Below are 26155 nucleotides of genomic sequence, written 5' to 3'. Positions count from 1 at the left end.
AGTTATCTGTTTTTAATTCATATGCATTTTTGCGTAAATTAGGATTATATATTATTTAAATAATTAAATTGTTAAATAAACCATCTAATTTGAGATATTTAAAATTATTTTTTCTTATTTTTTTAATAGTATTAAAACAATAGATATTCTCCCTTCAGAAGCTACCCGTATAATTATTATATCTACATAATTTTTTAACTTTTATTTTATTAGATTTATGTATTACTAGAAGATTTTAAAATTTTTAAAATCTTCTAGTTCCATATTATGTACGATATATTTCATTGAGTTTTGTCTGACTAAATGCTGACAGTCCTAGGGCATTAAAATAGAAATTCTGTTAAGTTTTTTCTCTTATCAGCGCATGGACAGTGTCCGCCTCCATGTGGGTGTGATCCTTTAGTAGAAACTTCTGAGTGATGATGATTCATTAAATGATCCACACATTTCATTTAAATAAGTCAATTTACAGCAGGTAATTGGTTATTTACTTGACCAATTACTTCATGATATCGTCTATAATGCTTCCTATATGTTTTGTTGTCAACTAATTAAATCCAAGTATGTGATTCTTTGCAAGTATTTGGTTCAAAAAATATTTTGAAGGTTGGACGTCTAAAATTACTGCTTTTTGTGATTAGTAGATAACGAAGCTGTCTTTAAAATGTGTAAACTAGGTAAAAAAGGAAAATAGAAACAGTAGTTGTTCTATGATTTGTACATTAATTAAAATATTTGCATTGTTTAGTTGTATTTTCTAATATAATGTGAGTTTCGTTAATAGGAATTTCCATTCTGTTGATATAATTTACTTTTTATTAATTTCGTTACAGATATTTCTCAGAGATTTACTTTGGTAATTATACATAGTAGTTTGTAGTTTGTTTTCTTATATATTTTTTCGAATCCTTATAGCTGTGTTTTTTATTAGAAAAGTTGTTTATGTTAGTAAAGTATAACCATATCAAACAGTAATCACATTGGATTGTGAGTATTTGTGTGTACTTTGCTAGTATAGTTATATGGCAACTCTATTTTATTAAATTATTTCTATCATAAACATTTTGGTTACTGATTTTCTTTTAACGAAACAACAAATCCTGAAGATATTGTTGAAAATCGAACTGATATTCTACCGAGACTCAAATCATCCTCTTCTAAGTGGTGATTTTTTATTTGAGAATACAGTAAAACCTCCGTTAACCGAAATAATTGGGGGGGAAGCCGTTTCGGATAACAAGAATTTCGGTTAAAAATAACATTGTTTTTTATAATATTCTTGATCAAAGTATTGGTATTAAAAAATACTATGAGTAGATTTCGTAATGTTTTCTAATAAATAAATCCAAAATAAAGTAATAAAATTAAGGAAAATGAACAAGTTTAACATGGTTTTTTAAAGAAATCTGCTATTTTTTTTGTGTTTTCGTTTGACAACGATGTTTCTCTCTCCCTTCATCGTTAATTTGCAGAACGTCATGAGTTTGCCTCATTCGATTGTTCGACGAAACGTAAAGCAATCTGAAAAGGACAAAACTTTATGTAATGACAACAAAAATTAAGAATCTAGTCGTGTCCCTAACTAATTAGGCCTACTGTATAAAATTCTTTCCTCTAAAGCATTGAAAATCTTGTCGACGGTCTTGTGCTGCCTGTTGCCTCTTGGGTCGTCATCTTCGTCATCTGATATGCTCAGGTTGTCTTGATAAGGAACCATATCAATGATGTCCTGGTCGATGAATTCACGTTCTGAGTCATCAGCTGCTAACCAGTCACGTATCTCTTTTTAGTTAATTTCGTCATGTCCCGGCAAATTTTTAATAAAAGGTTTAATTTCTTCTGTCGTTTTCTTACCATTTTCTTCTTCAATCATCGTCAATCAAAATCTTATCAAAAAGTTTGTTCCAGCGTTTTTCCAAAGTTGAAGATTTGATCTTGGCCCACGACTCAGCTCACCAATAAAAATGTTTTATTGTTAAAGATTTGAGAATTTCGGGAACACTTTTGGATTAATTCTCCTGTAATAACAGATGTCTTAAGAATGCTTCTCTATAATGTCTCTTGAATGTCTATGACTCCCTGGTCCAACGGCTGGATTAAGCTTGTGATATTCGGTGGCAAAAATCTGACAATTGTCACCATTTTGTAGATTTTGATGGTGAGGGCGCATTGTCAACAAGCAACAATGCTTTGATGAGAAGGTTTTTTGATTTTAAAAAGGATTTTACACTTGAGACGAATTCATTTTCAAACTATTCTAAAAATAAAGTGGTCGACATCAATGAACTTTTTTGGCTTCTATACCTTAAAATGCCTTTTCGGAGATATCTTTTAGAGCTCTTGGTTTTTGCGATTTCCCAACACACATAGACACCAATTGGTGAGTGAAATTAACGGAATTGTTTACGTTTTGCGACAAACATTTATTTTTAATTGACGAAATTATTGAAACTGTCAGCCGTTTCGGTTAAACGATGTTTCGGTTAAAAAGGTTTCGGTTAAGGGAGGTTTTACTGTACTTATTAAGTATCCAAGAGAAACGCATAATAATGCTTATATTTTTATTCTGGCCGTATCGACCATAGTATCATTTACTACTTCTATCTCACTGCCAGGAATGACGGTATCTGCCCATTTCAATAATGCAGATTCGATTTCATTTTCACCATGAGTTGTTCATCATAACTTTTGTCTATATAAGACTCATCTTCTTCATCAAATCTGTTATTGTTATTACTTCATCAAAACTCAATCTTATATTATGCTCTTCATTTAAAACATTATTGCTTGGTGTATTATTTGATTCTGAAATAAAACTAGGCTTACAATATTGGTTGTAGAATATATTTTATAATATTGCTAGTCTAAGGTTGGTACTAAATCACTAAATTAACTTTTTGAGGTTGTGTTTTTTAATAATTTAAAAATAATGAGAAAAAAGTAGCTTATTTGTAAATGCAGTAGAAGAATTTGCAGAACTTTTCCGTACTACAAAAATCTTTCTCCCACGAGAATTATGGTACATTATTCTTATTATTAGTAACAAACAAATGTTAACACACCGTAAATGACAAAAGTACTATTATTAGATCACTAACTGTGTACCTGTTATCATAGAGAAATGCAACACTATGTGCAAGGGTAATTTACATGCGTAGAGGAATAAAACATTAAGTCCATATGGTGTTCTACACCTCTAAATGAAAATGGACTTGGTATTCTTTTAAAAGTCACTATTTCAATTAGCAAATGGTTTAAGACTTAGTGTGCTCTAATCCTTTGAATAAAGTGATAAAAGTTGATTATTAGTGAAAAAAAAAAATGTCAAAATTGAAAAAAATGGACATAGTGTTGTATCCCTCCGAGGTACATACCTGTATATATATATATACAATGAGTAAGTTCCAAAAGAACTAAATCTTTTGGTCACGAGGATATCGGTCAAAGGAGAAATAATAAAAGGAAATCACAGTTCCATTCCTATATTTAAAGACGATTCGCTTATTGTATTTACAAGCTTCATCAGTTTAATCTAAAACAATACAATGGTGGTAGGCAAGAATATAAAACATGGAAAAAGAACTTACGAGTGGTGAGTGAAGAATGATCAGGTGTAAAACAAACACACCATTCTCCTGGTAACCGTGGTCAAAATATTAAAATGGTGGCGTTAAAATAGTAGCTAAATGTTCATATGTAGTATCATTCATGTAAAACAACGAGAAAAAATTTTGCTTTAAAAGTGAAAGAAATGAATAAAAACTACTACGAAGCACTATAAAAACCCGTCTCATTGCACGTAAAAAAACTTTTAACAGTAAAGTGTAGAGATAAAAACAAAAAATTTACAAAACACACCGGCACAGAGCTGTTGTTATAACAAAGTTAACATTTAAAAAAGATTTTATACTTCACTTTAGGGCGCATCTCAAAATTAAAGAGTTCTCGAAAAGGAATTATTTTCGAACCTTTCACAAAAGGAATATGAAAAGTCAAACTGTGAAGCCAATTTTCGACTAAATCATCAAGGACAACATTAACTAAAATCGGGGAAATTGAGGACCCCATGGAAGTACCAAAGATTTGGAGATAAAATTGATTATTAAAAATTAAATAATTTGTCTCAAAAACAAATTTCAGCAAATCAGAAAAGACTTCCCAAGAGATTGGGGATAAGGGCTGGATAATATCCCAATGTTTATGAATTGAAGTAAGGGCAACTGAAAGAGGAAGGTTCGAAAATAATTCCTTTTCGAGAAGTCTTTAATTTTGAGATGCGCCCTAAAGTGAAGTATAAAATCTTTTTTAAATGTTAACTTTGGTATAGCAACAGCTCTGTGCCGGTGTGTTTTGTAAATTTTTTGTTTTTATCTCTACACTTTACTGTTAAAAGTTTTTTTACGTGTAATGTGACGGGTTTTTATAGTGCTTCTTAGTAGTTTTTATTCATTTCTTTTACTTTTAAAGTAAAATTTTTTCTCGTTGTTTTACATGAATGCTACTACATATGAACATTTAGCTACTATTTTAACGCCACCATTTTAATATTTTGATCACGGTTACCAGGAGAATGGAGTGTTTGTTTTACACCTGATCATTCTTCACTCACCACTCGTAACTCGTTCTCCTTTGATCGATATCCTCGTGACCAAAAGATTTAGTTCTTTTGGAACTTACTCATTGAATTTGGACGGTCGTACTCCTGCATAGATATATATATATATATATATATATATATATATATATATATATATATATATATATATATATATATATATATATATATATATATATATATATATGTATATAGTTTAAATCATTTTATTAATTTCGAAGCGATATTTTCGAAGCGATATTCAGGAATTTCTTGCCTGGAATTAAAAAAGTGCGTTTTTTTTTTCACATTCCGGCACCGATTACTGTATTATCGTTGTCTGAAAATAAATGTGTACCGTTCTGTAAATATTTGAAGACATTAATTAAAATTTACATAGAAAATCCACAAATCCCGACTAGTGCGAACGCAAAATTTGTATTGTCTGGTTTCCAATTTCCTGTGCTGAAGTTGGATGAATATATTCACGTGTTTAGGGGTTCACGAGTCCATATAGCGGCTATATATGGGTTATGGTTGATCCAAATCCAGCCGACCAACCGGTGTTGGAGAATACTTCTCATTTCCGTCTTGTTTATACTCCACCATTGTTCCATGGACGGTATATTTAAAGCGGACGCGAATGTATGCCTGTTACAAGGGCCAACGATGGCTGGGTTTTTATTATGTATATGTATTTTTATATAAAAACACAGAAAAATATAGCGGTATAAATTTTCCCAATTTGTAACAATTTACGTTATTTTTTGCTTTATTTTTGTTATTTAAAATTTTTTAGATATAAGAGACAAAAGCGTACAAAGTAGAAATAGTTTTATTTTTATTACTTTAGGACATAATTGGAGTTAATTTAAGATATAGTATACAGGAAAATCTAATATATTGTAAGGTTTTAAACGTCACATGTTTCTTATTTTTCTATAAATAATTATTTGTTAACATTCTGTTTTATCTCACTATTTATATTATACAAATAGTTGGCACTCAACTCTATCTACTAAATATTATGTCTAATCTTTATTCTTTAATTTTAAGTTGTTTCGATTCTAAACTCTGTAATTAGTTTAACCATATATGAGAATTGCCAATAGACATACCTTATTTGTCTGTTGGCAATTCTGATTTTTTAGTTCTATCATGTCAGTTTTACAAGTGGAATTATATTTTTTTTATATCTTTTCTCTATTTAAAGTGGAATTTCTGTCTAAAAATTCATTTATATTAATCACCTCTTCTGGGATGAGTTAATATTAATATTCTATCAACTTTGTAATATGGCAGCAGTTGAAGAAGCCAAAAAAGATTTAAATAAATTAAATAAAAGTCATAATAATTAAAAAGAAATTGTCTTTGGCCATAAAATCAAGTGACAAAGTTTGTGGAAAGCGATGAAAGTACCAAGTTGTAGTGTAGGTAACACGCTATTATGAACTGTTCTCGTTGTTGACCTATTTTTTTTAAGTTCAGTAAAAAAGGTTCAACATTCTCATTAACAGCTTGACCCGTCGAATCGTTATATAAAAAATTACTATTAAGTTCTTCTGAAGATGGATGCAAATGTTTAATATTAGGTATAGTTTATTTCACGAAAAATGGTTGAGTGCTTAATGATTGCAATAAAACCCGACCACAAGTACCCCAGCTTAGTCAACATTAGTTGAGCAGGTAAGTATTCAGGTAAAATTGAAGCTACTGTGGAGTGTCGTTATCTTGTTTGTATAATAAATTCCTGGTAATATAAAAACGATTAAAAAATCGTATAAAATCATAAAAACGATTAGAATACATTTTATTTCATAAGGTTGTAAACATTTTAACAGTGAGTTTTACTATCAATGGTTGATTTTTTAATGACCACAATACATTTGTTGATCGTTAAGTATTTCCTGGAATAATTATACAGGTTTTCTCTATTCTGTATAATTTGTAGAAGTATATAAAACCGATGAGAAATTTTTAAATATACATTCTGTTTCATTTAGTTGAAAGTGTTACAAGTGTTACCAGTATTATACCTATTTATACCTATAAAACAGCATTATGGGGCGTCCGTGGAAAAACATTGATGGTGCTTTCTCCAGTGTTCTAGCAAAGAAAAAGCATTTATCTGCTGACGCTAGAGAAATTGTAAAAACAATATAGTTCTTTACTTACAAGAGGACTTACTGCTAATACTGCTGCCATTGAAATATCTGATTTAACGAAAATACCTCTAACCACAGTGAAAAGAATTACATCAAATCCCATTAAGTCAGGAAGAAAGCGTACGGATGCCGGTTCTACCAAATGTATTGACGAAAGTGATAAGGACTTAATAAGACGAAAAATTTACACAATTTAGGAACGGATACCTATATTAGATGCTTTAAAACAACGGCTTACTAATGATGATACACAAATAAACTGTAGCCGCATTAGTCTTTGGAGGATTTTGTCTAAAATGGGCTTCAGATATCGTACAATTGACAAAAGGCAAGTGCTTATGGAGTCCCATCGTTTACAAAAGTGGCGTACTGAATATATAACTTCCATAAGAAAGTACCGTACAGAAGATCGACCAATAATTTATCTGGACGAGATATGGTTTGACACTCATGAAACACCATCCAAAGGATGGTCCGATTCTTCCAACAGGTGTCAAACAAAAGCTCCATCAAACAAAGGGAAAACAATTTTACAATGTTACAACTAAAGTCAAATGTTAGGTCACAAAATGTTTCTCCGACTTTAAGTGGTAGTGTAGTCGAATTAATAAGGAAATGTGTTGATGATATCTCCCCAGAAAGTTGGAAAAATTCAGTACGCCATGTAATGAACGAAGAAAATTCATATGATACTTTGAAACACATAATTAAACCATTTGTTATTAATCTTGAAGAGGATAGCGACAGCGAAACAGAATTAGGTATTTAGGAATTCATAAATATATTTTGGTTATTTTGGATATTTTTTTTTGTAAATATTAACTTGTATATATTTTTCTATATTTTTTTTTTCAATTCATCTATTTTTTGTACATTATGTATTCGTTTGTATGTATATACTGTAAATAGAACTATTATTACTGTACATTTTTAACGATATAGAAGATAACGATTAGGAAGAGCAAAAACTTTTAAACACCCCAGTTTTTTGCTGACAGTCCTAAGCCTGTAAAAAGTGTGAAGGAAAGTACCTTTCGGAATTTAGATCCATATACTACAATTATTCACGTAGAACAAAAAAAACTACTTTGTTCATGTTAAAAATTGTTCAATTATCAAGTATATTCACTTGAACAACCTGAAAATACCATATGAAATAATTTAATAAATTTTTATAATCGTGTATTACACAGCTACCAATGAAATATATTAAATAACAAACTTTCTGAAGTGCCACCCTGTGTACTTCGGTAGTTTATTGAGAGACTCTTGTATACACAATAGGATCAACTCAGGTAACCATTAAGCACTCAACCATTTTTCGTAAAACAAAATATATTTATAAAATTTTGTATTTGTGCACCTTGCTTTTTGATTCTACTTTTCTCTAGATCAGCAGTAACATCTTGATTTTTTCGTAGTTCTGCTCGATTCATGATGTGACTGATAATAGTTGATCTGATACTATGACTTTTACACCATCGTTGAAGAGCTGAAATCGAATTAATTAAATGGCTAATACCTGTTAATTTATTAGCAGCGTCACATTAGTTGCCTGCTCAAGTGTCAAGTCGATGGGTTGTTTCGAGAAGGACTTGTGAGTTCTTTTCACAACAAATGAACCTTCTTTCAATGGAACTACACAGTCTGGATGTGCTTAATCCATACTGATCACATGTTTATTTTATTTTGTTCATTAGATTTTGAAGGTCTTCTTCGCAATTCGCCAGTACTAATAAGGTATCGACGACATATCCAATATTGTTTACGGTTACGCCATTAACAATAATACCTTTTATTGTCTCCATTAGAGTTTCCTTAAATATTTCTTCTAAGTACAAGTTACCGGTCTAATTGCTGCTTTATATATTTGTGTCTTTGTCTTTTTGCTCAGGTTTTTGTTGTTAAGCAGTAAGTGACATATTCAATACACCCGGTTCCATCCTTTAATCCTTTCGCTTATTTCTGCACTCCTTCAATTTTTGCCGTCTACTAATACCCCCAAGTATTTTTTCACCGATTTTTATCTCTGTTATTCTGTTTACATCGTTTCTTGTACTTATTAAAAATTTTGTTTTGTTCTGATTGATTATTAGTCCTCTGTACTTTGCTCCTCTTATCAACGTTAGAAGTGTTTCTTCTAGCTTTTGTTTATCATGCGCTTCCAATGTTAGTTCGTCCACGTATCCTATGATTTGTGTTGAACTTTAAAGAGTTGATTTTTCAGGTGTGCGTCTCTGATTAATTCTTCTAGAATGATATTAAATAGCGCCATTACTTGACTATCATCTTGTCTTACGCCACGTGTATATTGATGCCATTTGTATCTCCTTCGGTTGTATTTAGTTTTGCTGAGAAGTCTTTGATTATCGTTCTAGTCAGTCTTATTAACTTTGCTGGTATTTCCATCCTTTTCATTTCTTTTTATAATTGTTATCTGTATATGTGTTATATTGTTACAATATGAAAAAATAAACCCAAGAACACTTTGGCAATATTATATTACTACAGACAGACATAAGAAAGTCAAAAAAATACTCTAAGAACATTAACGCCTTTGGACCGCTCGTATAATTGCGTACCGCCGACGCCGGTGAGTCTACGTACAATAAGAAAGCGTTTCGTCGACTGACGGTCCAAGAATCAAGATCATCAGAGACTATTAGTATTCACCAGAGACAACCGACTCAAAAAAATCATTTAAATTCAAAACATCCGTTCAGACCATGCGTTAACAACTCGGTTAACATTTAAAGGTTTTTCGCTCGAGTCGAGAATGGAATTTAGCAGTTTCCAGCTAAATAACTGCCGATTTGAAAAGTCAATTGCTTATTTCCTTTCTTCGAGGAATGCTTCAATGACCCCGCGTTCAAATGACATTAACAGAATGCTTGTTCCCTCGCTTCCGGCGACGAATCTACTTTTAACCAAACTTTGTTCGGATACCAGGGGCGCCCTTAGGGTTATTTCAAGAAAAGACCCAATTACCCAATTATTTATTCCATATTAAAGGGGTTTTCAGTCCCAAATCATATATATATTTAGGGATTCTACAGTATTCACTGCCTTCTCTCGTTCAACCGTTTCCATCTCTCTCTGTTGTTCCATTCTCCATCGTTTAGTCCTCTCTTACTCATGGCGTCGTCTACTTCGTTCCTCTAGGATTTTCGGGGTCGTCCTCTTTTCCTTCTTTCTATGGGGCTCCATTCGGTTATTCTCTTTATCCATCTGCTGTCGCTAGTTCTTCTTACATGTCCATACCACTTTTCTTCAGTCTTTTTTGTTCTATATATGTTAGTATGTCTGTTTCTATTGATGTTCTTTGCTTTATTTTGTCATTACTTCTCCTATCCATTCTCGTTACTCTGCAGCATCTTCGCAGGCATTCCATCTCTGTTGCTACTATCTTACTGCTGTTTTTCTTGTTTATGATCCAATTTTCAGCCCCATATGTCATAATACTTCGCACTAATGTTTTATAAATCTGCGTTTTTGTCTTCATATTTAGGTGTCTATCCCACCATACTGAGTTAAGTTGTCGGATTGCTGTTCTTGTTTGTCCTAATCTTTGTGTAATTTCTTCCTCTGTTGTTGCCTTTTTCGTGATATTAAACCTCAGGTATTTGAATTTATCCTTTCCTTTGATTGTTACGTTGTCATCAATCTGTAGATCTTCTATGTCTTCTTCACTTGTAGGTAGGTACTCTGTTTTCGCTAGGTTAATATCTAGGCCAGCCTTGGTATATTCTTCTTGTAGTTTCTTCATCATGTAGCTGAGGTCGTCTTGGTCTTGTGCAATCACTACTTGATCGTCTGCAAAACTTAACGTATATAGGTATTCGTTCCGTACCGGTACTCCCATGCCTTCGCATTTTCTTTTCCATGTAGTCAAGGCTTTCTCTAAGTATATTTTGAATAGGGTTGGAGATGTAGAACAACCCTGCAGGAGCCCTTTTCTTGTGGTGAAGTCTTCTATGATTCTTGTTCCCATTTTAATGGACACTTTATTTTCTTTATACAGAGCCTTTGTAGCTTCTATGAGTTCCGTCTGTATTTCTAATTTGTACATTGCCTCCCATAGTTCCGACCCTGGTACAGAGTCATACGCCTTTCTCAGGTCCACAAATGCCAAGTGTATATCTCTATTTTTTACTTTTTTCTTTTCCAACAGTTCTTTTCTTTTCTTTTCCCAAATCATGAAATCAATAAATGTGAATTATAAATATCTATGGATCAGACACAGTTCTATTACAAAGAAGATCAAAAGAAAGAAGTTTTTAAACAACCGACTTCTCCTTCCGGATTTGTCACATATCTTCACTGATCACACATATCTTATGCCTTATGTGATGAAATAAACGTGAGTATCTTCTCCATTAGTCTTGCATTAGATATATAGGGGTGTAAAGTATTCGAGGTTTTGTTATAAGGTTGTTTTTCCATGCTAAATTTGTAATCTTATTTAATAGTGTTATTCTGCTCTTATTCTGCTTATCGACTCTTTGGCTTATCGATGTTATCTCATCATTTAAATCTTTTTAAATATTTGTAGTTGTCTTGAGATTGGTTTTTCTTCGTTCGTCAATACATTTATCTACATTTAACACTTATTTGAAACGTTTGTACCACCTTTTCATTATATGCCCTGCTGTGACTGTTAGCTTGCCGATTTCGTCTTCATCAACAAACCTTGTGGTATCTTCTTTACTTTAACTCTAATATCTGATTTAATTTCTTAAATTTTTAAGAGTTCTATATAGTCTCTGCTGTCGCCCTCCATTTTATGTGCAGACTCTTCCTTCCTTCCTATTGTGTCTTAGCATTTTTTTTGTTTCTTTAACTACTCTTCTCTGCTTTTCATACATTTATTTAGACTTTATAGATCTGTGCACTACGTCGGCTTAATTTTTCAATAAAGAGGTGCATTCTTACAAAAAAAAAGATTAATTTAACGTCAGAACTTCTTCTTAAGGTGCCTTCTCCATTACTGAAGGTTGGCTATACCTACAGCAAATTGCTCTCTATCTTGAGCTGTTCTTAGTATCTCGAATGTGTGTCCATGCCTGTCCAGTCTCTTACATTCTTCAACCAGGAGCATTTTCTTCCTGGACCTCTTCTTCCTTCCACTTTCCCTTCCATTATAAGTCGTAGGAAGTTGTATTTTTCTCCTCTGTAAAGAGAACGTCAGAACAAGCAGCTCAAATCGTAGTTTTAGTTGTAGATGGAAGATCGCAGAAATATGTTGCTAACGTTATGGGAATCCACCGATCCAACGTTTCAAGAGCTTTAAAAAAGTACAGAGAAACTGGAGGTTATACAAGAAGACCAGTTGCAGAACGTCCCAGGTGCACGAACCCAGCAGATGACCGTTATTTACGTCTACAGACTTTGCGTAAACGTAATGTTACAGCTAGGCAACTGCGAAATGATCTTCCACAGTCCGTAATGTTCGAATAAGTGTCATTTCGGTTAGAAATAGGTTAAGAGAATGTGGAATCAGAGCCAGAAGGCCTGCTATTACTTTACTGTTAACCTTGGCACACCGTATGGCACGTTTAAGGTTCGCACGAGAACATCTCGATTGGGATATTAATGAGTGGGCTAATGTTCTTGTTACTGATTCGTTAACAGTCATCATATGTTTATTCTAAGCAGGTTTAAATTAAACACTACATAAAGAATAACTAACAAAATACAGAAATTAAATAATAAGTAAAAAACTAAAAGAATATTTGTCAATTAAAGATTTGATTCGTAACGACTGTCAAAATTTAAAAGTAATAAATGTCATCCTATTCATAACAATATTGAATCATTTGTTTTAAAATAATTTCATATAAATACAATAATTATTATTTTTAAACATCTTACTTTATATAATAATAGAGTAAGATCCCAGAGCGATCAGACGTAACTTATTTTCACACAGATGAAACCTTTGAGTCTCAGTAGCGTCTCGCGTGCTTTGAATACCTGCGTATTTATGAAACTTGCTGAGTGACACCTGGGCAGGTACCAGGTGAGAAAGGTAACTAAAAATAAGAGCTATTTAACTTAAATTTACATAACTAATTTTTATACATATTTTGTAGAATATTATTTTAAAAATACTGTAATAAGTGTCAGACACTTGTCATGGACCAGAACTTTTGTCAGACGCTTTAAAGCTCCACTAAAATTAAATAAACTTTACTTACTTTTACATGTCTGATTTTTAAATATGTTATTAATGGAACTATAATAAAGTTATATTTAATCAGTCAGATAAATTAGAATGACCAAATATCCCTCAAACACAAAAATTAGTTAACCAAAAGTATGAGCGCGAGAGTGCTGTGCTTGCATTTCAGAGTGAGTGAAACGTCTATAACTTGGTTCTCCTTCTTTAACTCACAATCTGTTACACTCTTCGTTATTTTTGATCAATATTTCTCTCCTTAGATCAAAGGCTACGAAAGAGGCCTTCGTCATGAGTCTATTCCATTTGATTTCAACATTTCTGGCTCCGATCAAGTTAGATCGTCAGATTTTTCGCAAGAACTCAAAAATATCAATTTCAAACAGGCCCTCGTTGATTTTTTTATTCAACACTAGGCATCTGATGAAATGGTGTCATTTATTAGGAATAAACGGATGTTAATTAATTCTAAACAATGTCATTCTTACATCGTTGATAATAATAAAGTTTTATCGAATGTTGATGACAATTTATCGTGTCTTGAACATGAAGAAGCTGACACTAAAATTGTTTTTTATATTTGTAATGTAGACGTTAAAGCAAATTTTGTTATTAGATGCTCTGATACTGACATTGCAATAATTATGTTACGATATATGCGTATCTAATATTAACGAAGAATTCGATCGCAAAAATTTCAAAAATTTTGATGCTAGCAGTTTACCACCATGCTAAAGTGAGTTATTCTAACAATTCCGCCGTGCTAATTACATATATGGAAGAATGCAAATGCAAAACAACCAACCATTTTAACTCCTGAACACAATGGGTAGAGATTAGAAGAAAACCAATATCACTTTCATTGGTTTGATGGTGACCAATTACCAGCAAACGTTAGTGAATTTCTTCAAACTTCAGGTATTATACTTTAATTTCAGGTTTAGAATTTATTATGTTTGTGATTTTTTGCTTTTTAATTCTTTGAACTATTTTTGCAGAAGAACCAGCCAGCAACAACATAACTGATAATGATGAAGATGATGAATGAGCAGCATCATGATTGGTTGAATGATGAAAATTGTAATAATTGCGACAATGAATATGATGATTAAAATATAGAAAAATGTTTGTTTCAATCAATCCCAGTTGAAGATTTTTTACAAAAATTATTTTTTTTTTAATTATCCTAACTAGTATCTTTTTTACAATAAAGTAAATATAATTTCTTATGAAACTAAATTGCTCCGATTTAATTAATTATCCCAAATATATTCAATACATTAATTTACTTTAATATTTATCTTAATGCTAGAGTTCATTATATTATAATAGAGATGCAAAAATATTTAATTGGATCGAAAACAGTAAGTATTCTTAATGTATTTGAATTTTTTACTCTGAGACTCATACGCACAGCACTCTCGCGCTCATACTTCTGGTTAACTAATTCTTGTGTTTGACGGATATTTGGTCATTCTAATTTGTCTGACTGATTAAATATAACTTTATTATAGTTCCAATAATAACATATTTAAAAATCAGACATGTAAAAGTAAGTAAAGTTCATTTAATTTTAGTGGAGCTTTAAAGCGTCTGACAAAAGGTCTGGTCCATGACAAGTGTCTGACACTTATTACAGTATTTTTAAAATAATATTCTACAAAATATGTATAAAAATCAGTTATATAAATTTAAGTTAAATAGCTCTTATTTTTAGTTACCTTTCTCACCTGGTACCTGCCCAGGTGTCACTCAGCAAGTTTCATAAATACGCAGGTATTCAAAGCACGCGAGACGCTACTGAGACTCTAAGGTTTCATCTGTGTGAAAATAAGTTATGTCTAATCACTCTGGGATCTTGGACTATAATTTAATTTACTATAAAATAATATTTATTAATATTTTATAATTAATTTAATATTTTCTCTGACGTTGACAGGTCTGTCAGAAGTAAACAACATATGCTTTGTTAATACGTTACCAAGTGGCGTTAGGAGCAAACAAAACACGTATAATAATCTGTTTTATAAATATCTTTCAAGATTAAATTGTTAAAATTTGTAACTAAAAAGCAAGAATTGTATTATTGCTCTAAATATTTTTACTTTAGTTTTCATATTTGAGGCTATGAGAGCAAGAGTGGGCTAACCACATTTTGTTGATAATTGAGTTATATATTGAAATCACTTCTAACGACCTAAAGTTTTAAAGCAAAACCGGTCTAACCAACATATTCGTATATTATAACATAAATCTCGCCAGTAAGGTGAATTTGCATTATAGAAAATAACAAAAATTTGAAAACACGAATGGGCTAACTCACGAAGTTGTGGAATAGACCAAAATTGTTCAATACATAAATACGTAAAAGAATGCAGGAGTGGGCTAACCATCCTCCATCAGTAATATTTAATACAAAATTTAATATTGGATTCCATGCACCAATTACGGATTCAGGCAAAAAATGTGATTTGTATAACAATAAAATAAAGTTATCAACAGTGCAAGCAGAAAAACGTGAATTTGAAGTAACACTAGAGGTTCACCAACGAAAAGCAGACTGTGCTAGATGTGGTATGAAATAAGATGCAGAGTATGCAACACAAATTCCTGAAGAAATTACAGTGATTGCATTTGACTTGATGCGAACATTGCCCACATCAGTTATCAGCACTGGAATTTCTTACTATAAACGCCAGTTGTGGACTTACGGCTTAGGAGTCCATAATTTGGCTACTAATAATGCTCATATGTATGTTTGGAACGAGACACAAGCATCACGAGGACCTCAAAAAATAGGATCCTGTTTACTGCATTATTTTAAAAATGTTGTTACGACAAAAAATGTAATACTATATTCCGGTCAATGCGGAGGGCAGAACCATAACATTAAAATGGCTGTCCTTTGCGATTTTATTTTGTCACATCCTGATATTGTGGTGGAAAATATTGATCATAAGTTTTTAGTCAGCGGACATTCTTACCTTGCCCAAGGTAAGAATTTCTTATATGGTCACCTTGCGTGACCAAGATTTCGGAGTAATTAGTAAGCAAAAAAATTTTTTTTAAAGATATCTACGTACCTGACAACTGGATAAAGGTAATAGCACATGCACGAAAGAAAGTACATTTTACGGTAATTAAGATGACAGAAGACGATTTTTATTCTATTAAGAAGTTGATAACAAATCGCAAACTTGATACACAAAAATCAATAGTCCAATGGTTACAGAATCAGTGGTTGCAATACAAGAAAACAAATCCATTTACAATTTACTACAAATACAGCAATAATGTAGATGTTCTCTTTTACTCAATAGATGACAAAAAAGGACATCCAGGGAAATACTTCAGCTAGATTATCTTTATCCCTAAGGACGTCCAATAACCGAAGCAAAAAAAAAGATATTTTGGAATTACTTTCATTTATACCTCCAATACATCATGGATTTTACACAAGAGTTCATTAACGATGAAAATTAAGTATTTTTGTTACTTTGTTTTTTAATAAAGCATATTTTCAACAGTGATAATTGTATTGTACTCTAGGTCTAATCCACATTCCTATTACAATTTTTAAGGGCACGCTGATGCAAAAACGGTCTAATCCACAAAAAAAGCTAAAATTTTAATATTTTTGTTAAATATACTGCAAGATCTTTGAATTTTTTGTTATTAGTTAATGATTTGTAAACAATGACTACCTTTTGGCATCATCTTTTAATTTTATAAAATATCAAAAAAACACATATTCTTGGTTCATGTAAATCCCTTATTCAATGTTTGGGGTTAGCCCACTCTTGCTCTCATAGCCTCATTTAGCATTAAGAAATTATATTCCTGTCTCAAGCGGCGTCCCCTATATTACCCGCAAAATAACTTTTAGAGTCACCATCTCCATTTCCGCCGATGAAGTTTACATAAAGGCCCAACAAATAACCTTAACGTTCCGGTGATTGCGTAGGACTTTGTCCCCTTTCGCCCCTTCTCACATGACAATATACAAGAAGTAATAAAAGTAACAAACAAAAAGAAAAGTACTTACCTCGGAGTTTCTGAAGTTAATATTTGTCCGAATAGTTCTTTGGTGTAGAGGTTGTACAGGACGGGCGTTATTTCCCAGGGGTGCCTTCGGGGCCTCCTCCGAACCCTGCATTAATTTGCGTAGTTGGTACAACTGAAACAAACATTGCTTTGAGTAAAAATGAAAATTTGCACACCGAGCCGAGAAATTTCAGTCGCCTATGGAAAAATACCGATAGGCTGGTCAATTTCTGCAGTTTTTAAATAATTTTTTTTATATAGTATATTAATGAAAAGTTGGTAATAAAGTAGCAAGGTAATGAAATGTAATTCTGAAGTTTCTGAAAAATATTTCAAATTTTGTCTATAAAATGTTCGCGAATTCTTTATAGCTGTAAAAATAAATTCAATTAAAGCAAGAGAAATAAGGCATTTCCCAATATATTTACTCTCTTGTTACGACATTTTACGCTGATTTGTTGTAGGGTGTTTAGGCGTGGAATTTGTCGGATGATATGGAAATTAGAATACAAATATTCGACATGTAATAGGAAAAAAAAAAGATTGACAAAAGTGAGATCTCGAAAATGAAAGAACCTCCTGGGTTGCTAACTAAAAAACATCTAAACATATCAATATATCCAAGAGCAATCATAAAACACGACAACTGCTTAACTCTGTATCTGGGAAAGTATTTCAAAATGTAGAAATCAGATGATCAAATATTTTATGTTTATTTAGAATAAAAAATTAACAATCAAACCTGCAAAATGAAAGTATCTAAGAAGAATATATAAAATGCTGCCAAAAATATTAGAACTGAACCCTGAGTAACCAAAACGTTTATGCTTCATTGTGGAAAATATAAAAACAATTTTTACTTTTAGTCAAACATAGTCGTATGTCGCATTTACTGCATGCTATAATAGTAAATTCATCATCATCATTTGGCTCTACAACTCTATGTGAGTCTTGGCCGTATTTACTATTTCCCTCCATTGTTGTCGATCCTGAGTAGCTATTTCCCATTGCTGTATTCCCATTTTGCGTAGATCACTGGCTACTGCGTTCTTCCATCTCTTTCTTGGGCTGACCAACTGACCTTCTGCCATCGGGCCTTTCCCAGAATGTGGCATTCAGGAATCTTTCGTCACTCGATCTTAGTACGTGGTCCGCCCATCTTATTCGGTTTGCTTTAATGTAGAGTACTATGTTTTTATCTCCATATACTGTCTGAAGTTTATCATTGTGTCTTCTTCTCCATTCTCCTGTTGTCTCTTCTCTGCAAGGCCCATAGATAGTCTGCAGTATCTTTATTTCCAGTACCAGTAATTTTGTCGTTCCCCGCTGGTTCAGAGTCCATGTCTCGCTTTCGTACGTTATTGTGGGACGAATTATTGTCTTGTACACTCTTATTTTTGCTGGTATTGAGAGTATTTTTGATTTGAGTACGGTCATTAATGAGTAATATGCCCTGTTTCCTGCAATGATCCTGGCTGCCACGTCCTTTTCATATTTATTTTCAGATGTTATGATCGCTCCCAGGTACTTGAATTCTTTGACGACTTCAAAGTTGTATTCATTGATTGTTACGTTTTGTCTAACCCTTGGTCTTGGGTTCTTCGTGACCGTGACCACCATGTACTTGGTCTTGTCCTCGTTGACCTTCAGACCAACTTCCTTGGCTCCGTTTTCGAATAGGGTGAAAACTTCTGTTGCTTCTCTGGTGGATTGTGCAATTGTGTCCACGTTATCCGCAAACGCCAATAGTATTTTTGATCCTTGGGCGGCAAATCCGTTTGTCAGTTGTGGTTGAGCTTTCCTTACCACATGTTCCAGTGCAAAATTAAATAGTAGAGGGGCAAGAGGATCTCCTTGTCTAAGCCCGGTGTGAATGAGGAATTCCTCCGACGTGGTGCTGCCAATTCTGATCCGTGCGGAAGCGCTATTTGTGCTCACCTGTGCTAATCTTACCAGCTTTCCAGATACTCCCATTTCCACAATGGTCTCCCACAATGCTTCTCTGCTAACAGAATCGTAAGCTTGTTTAAAGTCTACGAAGATTTGGTAACAATAAATTCAGAGGTACAATATCTACACCTACCCTTCGTGATAAGTTTGAGCCAACGAGCAACTGAATCCTGTGAAGTGGCTCAATCTGGTCTCAGTGCAAGAGGATATTAAATTTTATTTTGCAGGCTGCAGGGAAGGTCTACCTCTTTTAATTTCGTTTCCTGTACGTGAGAGAGACTACTAGCTGTAGCCTAAATTCTTTTAAAGGTATAGATTTTTCTTTCAGAGTAGTGCAGTTATTTTTATAGAGAATCCATGCATTTATGACACATATGTACAATATCCAAGTCAGAATGGAAAAATACCATCTCTTGACTCTACTTGGACTACTATCCAATCCAATTAAAAAGTTTACCTTATCAACTCCTACCACGTGCTTGTTATATTGCGTAATTAGAGAGGGACAGGGTACATTTACTTTTCTTTTCTCAGTTTTACAGAATCTTTGTACATAAGTTAGGGGTTAAATCCTACAAAAAGTACTTGCTAAAAGTACACATTTATTATCAGTCCATTTAGTAACAATAATTCCCTTTTCGGTGTCAGACTTATACATATATGATCCTCTGCCACGTTTCGTTATTACCTTGCCGCTTTTCATTATACATCCCTTGATTCTGCTTTGCCTAATTGTTCTCAAACTTAATATTCCATATTTTTTCTTCAGATAAATAAAAAGCTGAAGACCAAAAAACTAGTTCTCGCAAAAAATTACCGAATTTGAGGGATCAGAAATGGTCCCGATCAAACTTATAACAACGCTAGTACCTACACCAAAAGAAGATTCTTCTTAAGTAAGTGCGTTTAGAGTATTGTATAACCCAGAAAATGTGAAAGCTCCTTGGTATGCAATAAAATCGGCAATGTAGCCAGACACGCCAGCTCGAATAAATATTTTGTATTCCCATTTATTATTGAGGATTATTTTGAATATATTGCCTGAGATTCCTTGAACGAGTACCTTTGTAATGCAATCATAGTTTCGTCTATGGAATACTGATTTTTAAATTGATGTTTTTGGCAATTAAATCTTACTGCATACAAAAGTGGTCTAATTTTAAAATACCGATCTTTGATTGCATCTGCACCTTTACTGTTTTCATTGCAATCTTCGGAGAAGTTGAAATTGTTTTAGTGGCATAATATCCGCAATTTAAAATATTCTTGAGAATGTCGCCCAATAGTCTTTTACTGCTGGTGAATTTATTACTCCCATCAATATAAAATGAATAAGAAATCTGTTATTTGACGGAGCGAAGTGTTGATGGATTTTCCTCTTACCTGTGTACTGTACAAATTAGACTGGTACAGGATATTTTCAATAACATCAAGTAACAACAAATTGGTAAAGTACTTCAAAGGCTCTCCACAGAAAAGTCAATCTGGATCAGAAATGAAAGTAGTTGTAATATCATCTTCTGTCCAACTGAAATGCCTAGGATCACTTGTTGCTTTTTTTCTTCGTACAACTTCCTTTTCATCGTTTGCTCCTTCTTTATTAGCTTCTCTTTGTTCACCTATTTCTTGTATAACCACATTGTATGGTCCTGTTTTATGATCAGAGTTGTCGAAAATATTTATGTGTTGCAAATTATTTTCTTTCGAATCAGATAAATAGGAAATATCTGAAATATTTGGATCTACCGGCGTTATTGCAAGCGTTTTTTTGTTCCCATAAAAACATGGGGCCCTAATTGGCTTAAAATCCGTAATAAAAAAGCTTTTTTTTATGGAAAATTTGCAACAAAAAAACTTAGTATATATTGGCAATCTTGATTTTTACCTACATAGTTTTTTGAATGCAGATTTTACCGTTATATAAGTATTTTATCGCTGTAAATATTTAAAAACCTAAAGTAATTTTTTTTAATATCAAGATTTTTACAATCTGTTTCACAATAAAAAACAATAAGTAAAGTTGTTTGTCTTTACAACGTTCAACAGATGTGAGGTCCAGTGATTAAAGCATCAGAACACAAATATTTGCTTGTTTACCAGTAGTTTGCGCACATACACAGATACGCGAAAAAATAAAGACCAAAATATTGTACAATAAAGGTTTTTACTTACTTCTATGATGCAATATTTATTCAATTTCAAGCAGCATGTACGCACACATTTCATATTAAAATATCATTTCTAAAACCTTGTAATAGATGGTGCTGCCAGCCTTAACACTAATAAAAGACGTTTTAATTTAAACGCAATCTTTCTAGATTAGGTAGGTATGTAAAGCAATGTGCTATTGAAATTATTGTTTAAAGTTGATGTAGCTACAGGACCAGATACAGGGTTAAACGCCTTAATAGAGATACGTGGAAAACTAATACAATCTTCAATGTCACTCCGAAAAAGTTAAGAAAAATCTAAAGGTTGAGAAGCATTCTGAGTCAGAAAACTACGACCTGTCTTCTCCTTTCACAATAGAAAAACTAAAAGAAGGACTTAAAAAATGTAAAAATAATAAAGCACTGGGAATGGACGATATAATGGTATAACCAATAAAAACACCAGCAAAGAGAAGAAGAGATAACTTCTAATAGTTTACAATAACTACATACAGAGAAATCATACTCCATACCAAATATGGAGGAAATTAAGGTAATAGTCATATTAAAACCTGACAAAGAAGCAACAAACCCAAAAACCTACCAGCTCATCTCCTTGCTTTGCCACAAGTACAAGATATTTGCGAGATTAGTACCAATATTGATCTCACAGTAAGCAAGTTTTAGACTTAATAAACTTGTGGAGCACAAATTATTAATTTAATTTAGTTCATTGAAGATAGTTTCAAAAGAGGATACTGGAGTCGCCTTGGTCAACTTAACTGTAGCGTATCAGACAGTGCAACACAATATTCTTCTACATAAAATGTATTAGATCATAGACATGGTTTGCACCCTTTTGCAGAACCGTACATCGATGGTGACGTTAGAATAATGGGCTTTCTTAAGGAAGCGCTCATAATTCTTAACAACTATACCAACGATTAACTACAACCGCAATATTCAGGAAGTTTTTTATATTGTGATCAATGATCTGCATTGGCGATACTGACAAAGGACTTTGAAACCATGAACAATTTCTTAGCATCGCGATTATTTACAAAATACTATCAAGAAAACTACCAAAAACCCAACCAAACTAAAACCCAGTTATCAGCTTTTCATTTAAGAAGTAGTAAGGCTCAAAAAAACTGAGAGTTGCATATGAGGGAATAGAACTAGAACACACTTTTTACCCCAAACACCTGGGAGTTACCCTGGACTGTACTCTTACATACAAAAAGTACTACAAAGAATAAAGTAGCTGCTGGTAACAACATACATGTAAGCTTATTGAAAATAAATTAGGAGCCAATCCGTCGCGTGGGTTCTTAGTATCTCATCTCTTATCTCATGTTAGTCTGCAGCAGAATATGCTTGGATACAGCATTAAGCGAGGAGTATTACAACAAAATAATTACGGGATGCTTAAGACCAACCCCAATAGATAAGCTTCAACATTTGGCTGGTATAGTTCCTCCTAGTACTAGACGTACTGCGGCAACATCAAAAGAAATAAGATGAAAACTAATGAGGAGCATGCACCATACGAACACCAGCTACTAAGAAGGCACCAAGCTCTGTTTCAGTAAATACTCAGTCAAGCATAGCAAATATAGATATGTGAAGGATAAGCTGTAACACCTACCACAATAGAGTTATCTCAGATAGACCTTACCACCTGACCGAGACCTAAATTAAGAGGTATGAAAGAGTTTAAATAGAATCAGAAGAGAAGTGGGCAATACACATTTAAATCTGACTGAATAAAACTACTTCGGTGACCTTTCCACCTCATGCGAATACGAAGAACCAGAATTCGTCCAACATTTAGACAGCTTGTCATAATGCCTGGCGATCTATACATTGAAACGCCTCCTGACCGTGTGATGTAATAACATCTGCATCAACTCCTTTGTTCGGTTTTTGATGTATCGGTAAATATTTTAAACCAGTCTTTGTACTGCTGATTCAAGCTGAGGTTTATCTCTGTTTTAAAGATTGCTGGATTTGTTTGGTCCTTAATATTTCAGCTTAATGATGCATTAACTTTGAGTTCCCCAATAGTCCATAGAGGTCAGTTGTCAGAGGGTACTGGAAAAACTTTTGGAAATTAAATTTTTAATTCAGAACTTTCTACTTTCTTACTACTTTCGTAGTAAGGTTTCGGTATGCGAGACCTGTTATTGAAATAGTACATATACTTTTGACTGAAGGTATTGTCGTACAAGTACAAAGGCTTATTTGTATCTGAGGCAATAGAAGTTGAGTAAAATAGTGTTAAATACATTTTTCGGTAAAGTGGCTCACCGGCTTCACTCAGTAAGTTCTTGATGGGGTTGTCCAGAAACTATTGTTGTTGAGGCTGAGGCATATGCAATTGATCTAACAATTAAGTTTAGACTTTTATGGCATTCGGATACAGTTTTTACTCAAACCAAATGCCTAGAAATTTTATGAATGGTGGAAATGCCACTGATTCAAAACTTGTACTAGCTGACTTTTTAAATTAGTTTAGCATGAATTACAATGTATGTATCTGTCATTAATTTAATGCTTTCATCTGTGATATATAGAAAAAGATCGTCTGCCAATAACACTGAGATTTTCAATGGTCTTTTGCCTCTTATATTTGTTTAGCGCTGTTTTACTTAACCTAATTGCAGTTTTACGTTATGAAGTCTACGAGGGTACGGGGAGATGGTTCTTGTTAATCTTTCTTTTTTAGTTTTTTCGACGAACAAATTAGCTAAAGTCTATCTAGTAGTTTGGTTATTAAATTTCACTAAGGAAATATGCTTAAATATGCGGTTTGGTAATAATCAAGTTGAACACAAAATTCATCAAAAAGTTCAAAATCGTTCTGGCGAAATCTGAACGCCTTCGTTTTAATCTTAAACAAAATTGGAAACCCGCTGAATATTTCAAGTGCACTGGACTAGCAGTGTCTGCCGCCTATATAAAATGCCAGGCAGTGTTCGCAAGTTACTTTTTCCTTTACGTAACGACCAGGGTGAGAGTGAAAATGAAATTGGTAGTGATAAATATTAGAGGGACGATTCTTTTTAACGACGTCTACTGGGAAATATTTTTTATGATGTACGGCAAATTTTACGTTTAGAATAAGGCGGAATCGTTGGAGGAGTGTGTTTAAAAATCTAAAACGAAGAATGTAAATTATAGAAATGGTTATGTGAAAGATTCGTTCGGTTCATGTAGAGTTTGTTTGTTTTAAAACATAATTAAACAAAGAAGCCATGCACAGCACAAGGGAGAGGTTTATATTCAATATTTTACATAATAAGCTATCAATAAAATAGTTCAGTGGAACAAGCGGTGTTTTAAGCTATTTTTAGTCGAGCTTCTTCGTCTAGCCATTCACGTCCACATCTGAACATAAGCCTCTTCAAGTCTTCCTTTCCATTGTTTTTTATTGTACGCTACTTGTAGCCAATTTTTCCCGGCAGTCCTTTTCAGATCATCTGTCCATCTCGTAGGAGGTCTGCCTCTGGGTCTTTTGTGTTGGTATGGTCTCCAGGTTAAAATTGATCTGTGCCATTTGTTTAGATCGCTCCTAGCTACATGTCCAGCGTATTCCCATTTCAACTTTAATGATTTTTGCACCACATCGGTGACTTTGGTTTTCTGTCTTATCCATGTGTTTGTTTTCTTGTCCTTAAGTGATATACCTAGCATTGCTCTTTCCATCGCGTGTTGAGTGACTCTAAGTATATTCATATTCTTTTTTGTGATTGTCCATGTTTGTGCCGCATAAGTTAATATCGGAATAATGCATGCATCAAAAACTTTAGATCTAAGATGTAATTGAATTTGTTGATTTCTGAGTATATAGTTCAGTTTACCGAATGCTGCCCAAGCTAACTTTCTTCTTCTTTTTATTTCTTCAGTTTGAATTCCCCTATTTAGTATTATTTTTTGTCCTAAGTATATATATTCTTCAACTTTTTGTATAACTTTATCGTTTATTATTGTCACGGTGTCTTCGGAGTGCATGACTTTTGTTTTGTTTAAATTCATTTTTAGTCCTATTTTAGAAGATTCGGTATGTAGTTCTAAAAGCATGGTTTGCATTTCTTGTAGATCAGTAGCTATCAGGATTATGTCATCTGCAAATCGTAGATTACTGAGGTAGCAGCCATTGATGTTTATTCCCTTATATTTCCAATTTAGGTTTTTAAAAACGTCCTCCAAAACTAAGGTGAACAGTTTGGGTGATAAAGTATCTCCCTGTTTGACTCCCCTGTTTAATGGTACAGGGTTCGTGTGTTCATTTTCATTTAGGTAGTATGTAGCTGTAGCTATCTTATTACGGCCGTGTGTTCTATGGTATCGAAAGCTTTTTCGTAGTCTACAAATGCTAGGAAAACTGGAAACTTGTATTCGTTACATTTTTCTATTAATATTTTTGTGGTTAACAGGTGATCGGAAGTTGAATAGCCTTTTCTAAAACCTGCCTGTTCATATGGTTGGTATTCGTCTAATTTCCTTGTTAGTCGAGTAGTTATGACTTTGGTGAGTATTTTAAACAGGTGTGACAGTAGGCTGATGGGTCTGTAGTTTTCCAATTTTCGACTATCACCTTTCTTGTGTAATAAGATTACTTTAGAGTTGTTCCAGCTCTTAGGGACTTTGCCCTGATGTAAACAACTGTCCACTAGCTTAGTTACAATTGCAATTAGTTCCTTACCTCCTTCTAATATCATATCTGTGGTAATATTATCTTCTCCTGCAGCTTTATTTCTCTTCATATTTTCCAATGCTGTAGTTACCTCTGAAATTGTTACTTTTGGCATTATTTCTGATCCAACATTTTTTATTAATTTCCGTGCTGGTCTCATCTCATCATCTTGTTGATGTGTTCTGTAAAGTTCTGTGTAAAATTCTTCTATTAATGATATCATCTGACGTCGTCCTAGTGTCGGTCTGAGGCATTTCATACTCTTATTTCTTTTAATAGTTGTTGTTATTAATTTTTCGTTTTCTTTTCTTTTTTGTTGTCTCAATCAGACAACAAAAAAACAACAAAAAAGTCGAGCTTACTCATCTCAAATTA

At 33.1% G+C, this 26155-nt stretch overlaps 1 protein-coding gene across 1 annotated transcript in view; it reads right to left on the bottom strand.

Annotated features, from left to right (window-relative positions):
• The window catches only part of LOC140437924 (carbonic anhydrase-related protein 10-like), a 907307-nt gene that overhangs the window by 46873 nt on the left and 834279 nt on the right, over positions 1 to 26155 (bottom strand). The window contains exon 8 of the mRNA XM_072527712.1: positions 16983 to 17114. Within this exon, the coding sequence (XP_072383813.1) occupies positions 16983 to 17114 (132 nt within the window). The remainder of the gene's footprint in view (positions 1 to 16982; positions 17115 to 26155) is intronic.

The sequence above is a fragment of the Diabrotica undecimpunctata genome, chromosome 1 (genome assembly GCF_040954645.1).
Source record: "Diabrotica undecimpunctata isolate CICGRU chromosome 1, icDiaUnde3, whole genome shotgun sequence".
In the NCBI taxonomy this organism is placed as follows: Eukaryota; Metazoa; Arthropoda; class Insecta; order Coleoptera; family Chrysomelidae; genus Diabrotica; species Diabrotica undecimpunctata.
The sequence above is the reverse complement of the archived record's forward strand: the minus strand, read 5'-3'. Positions and strand labels throughout refer to the sequence as shown.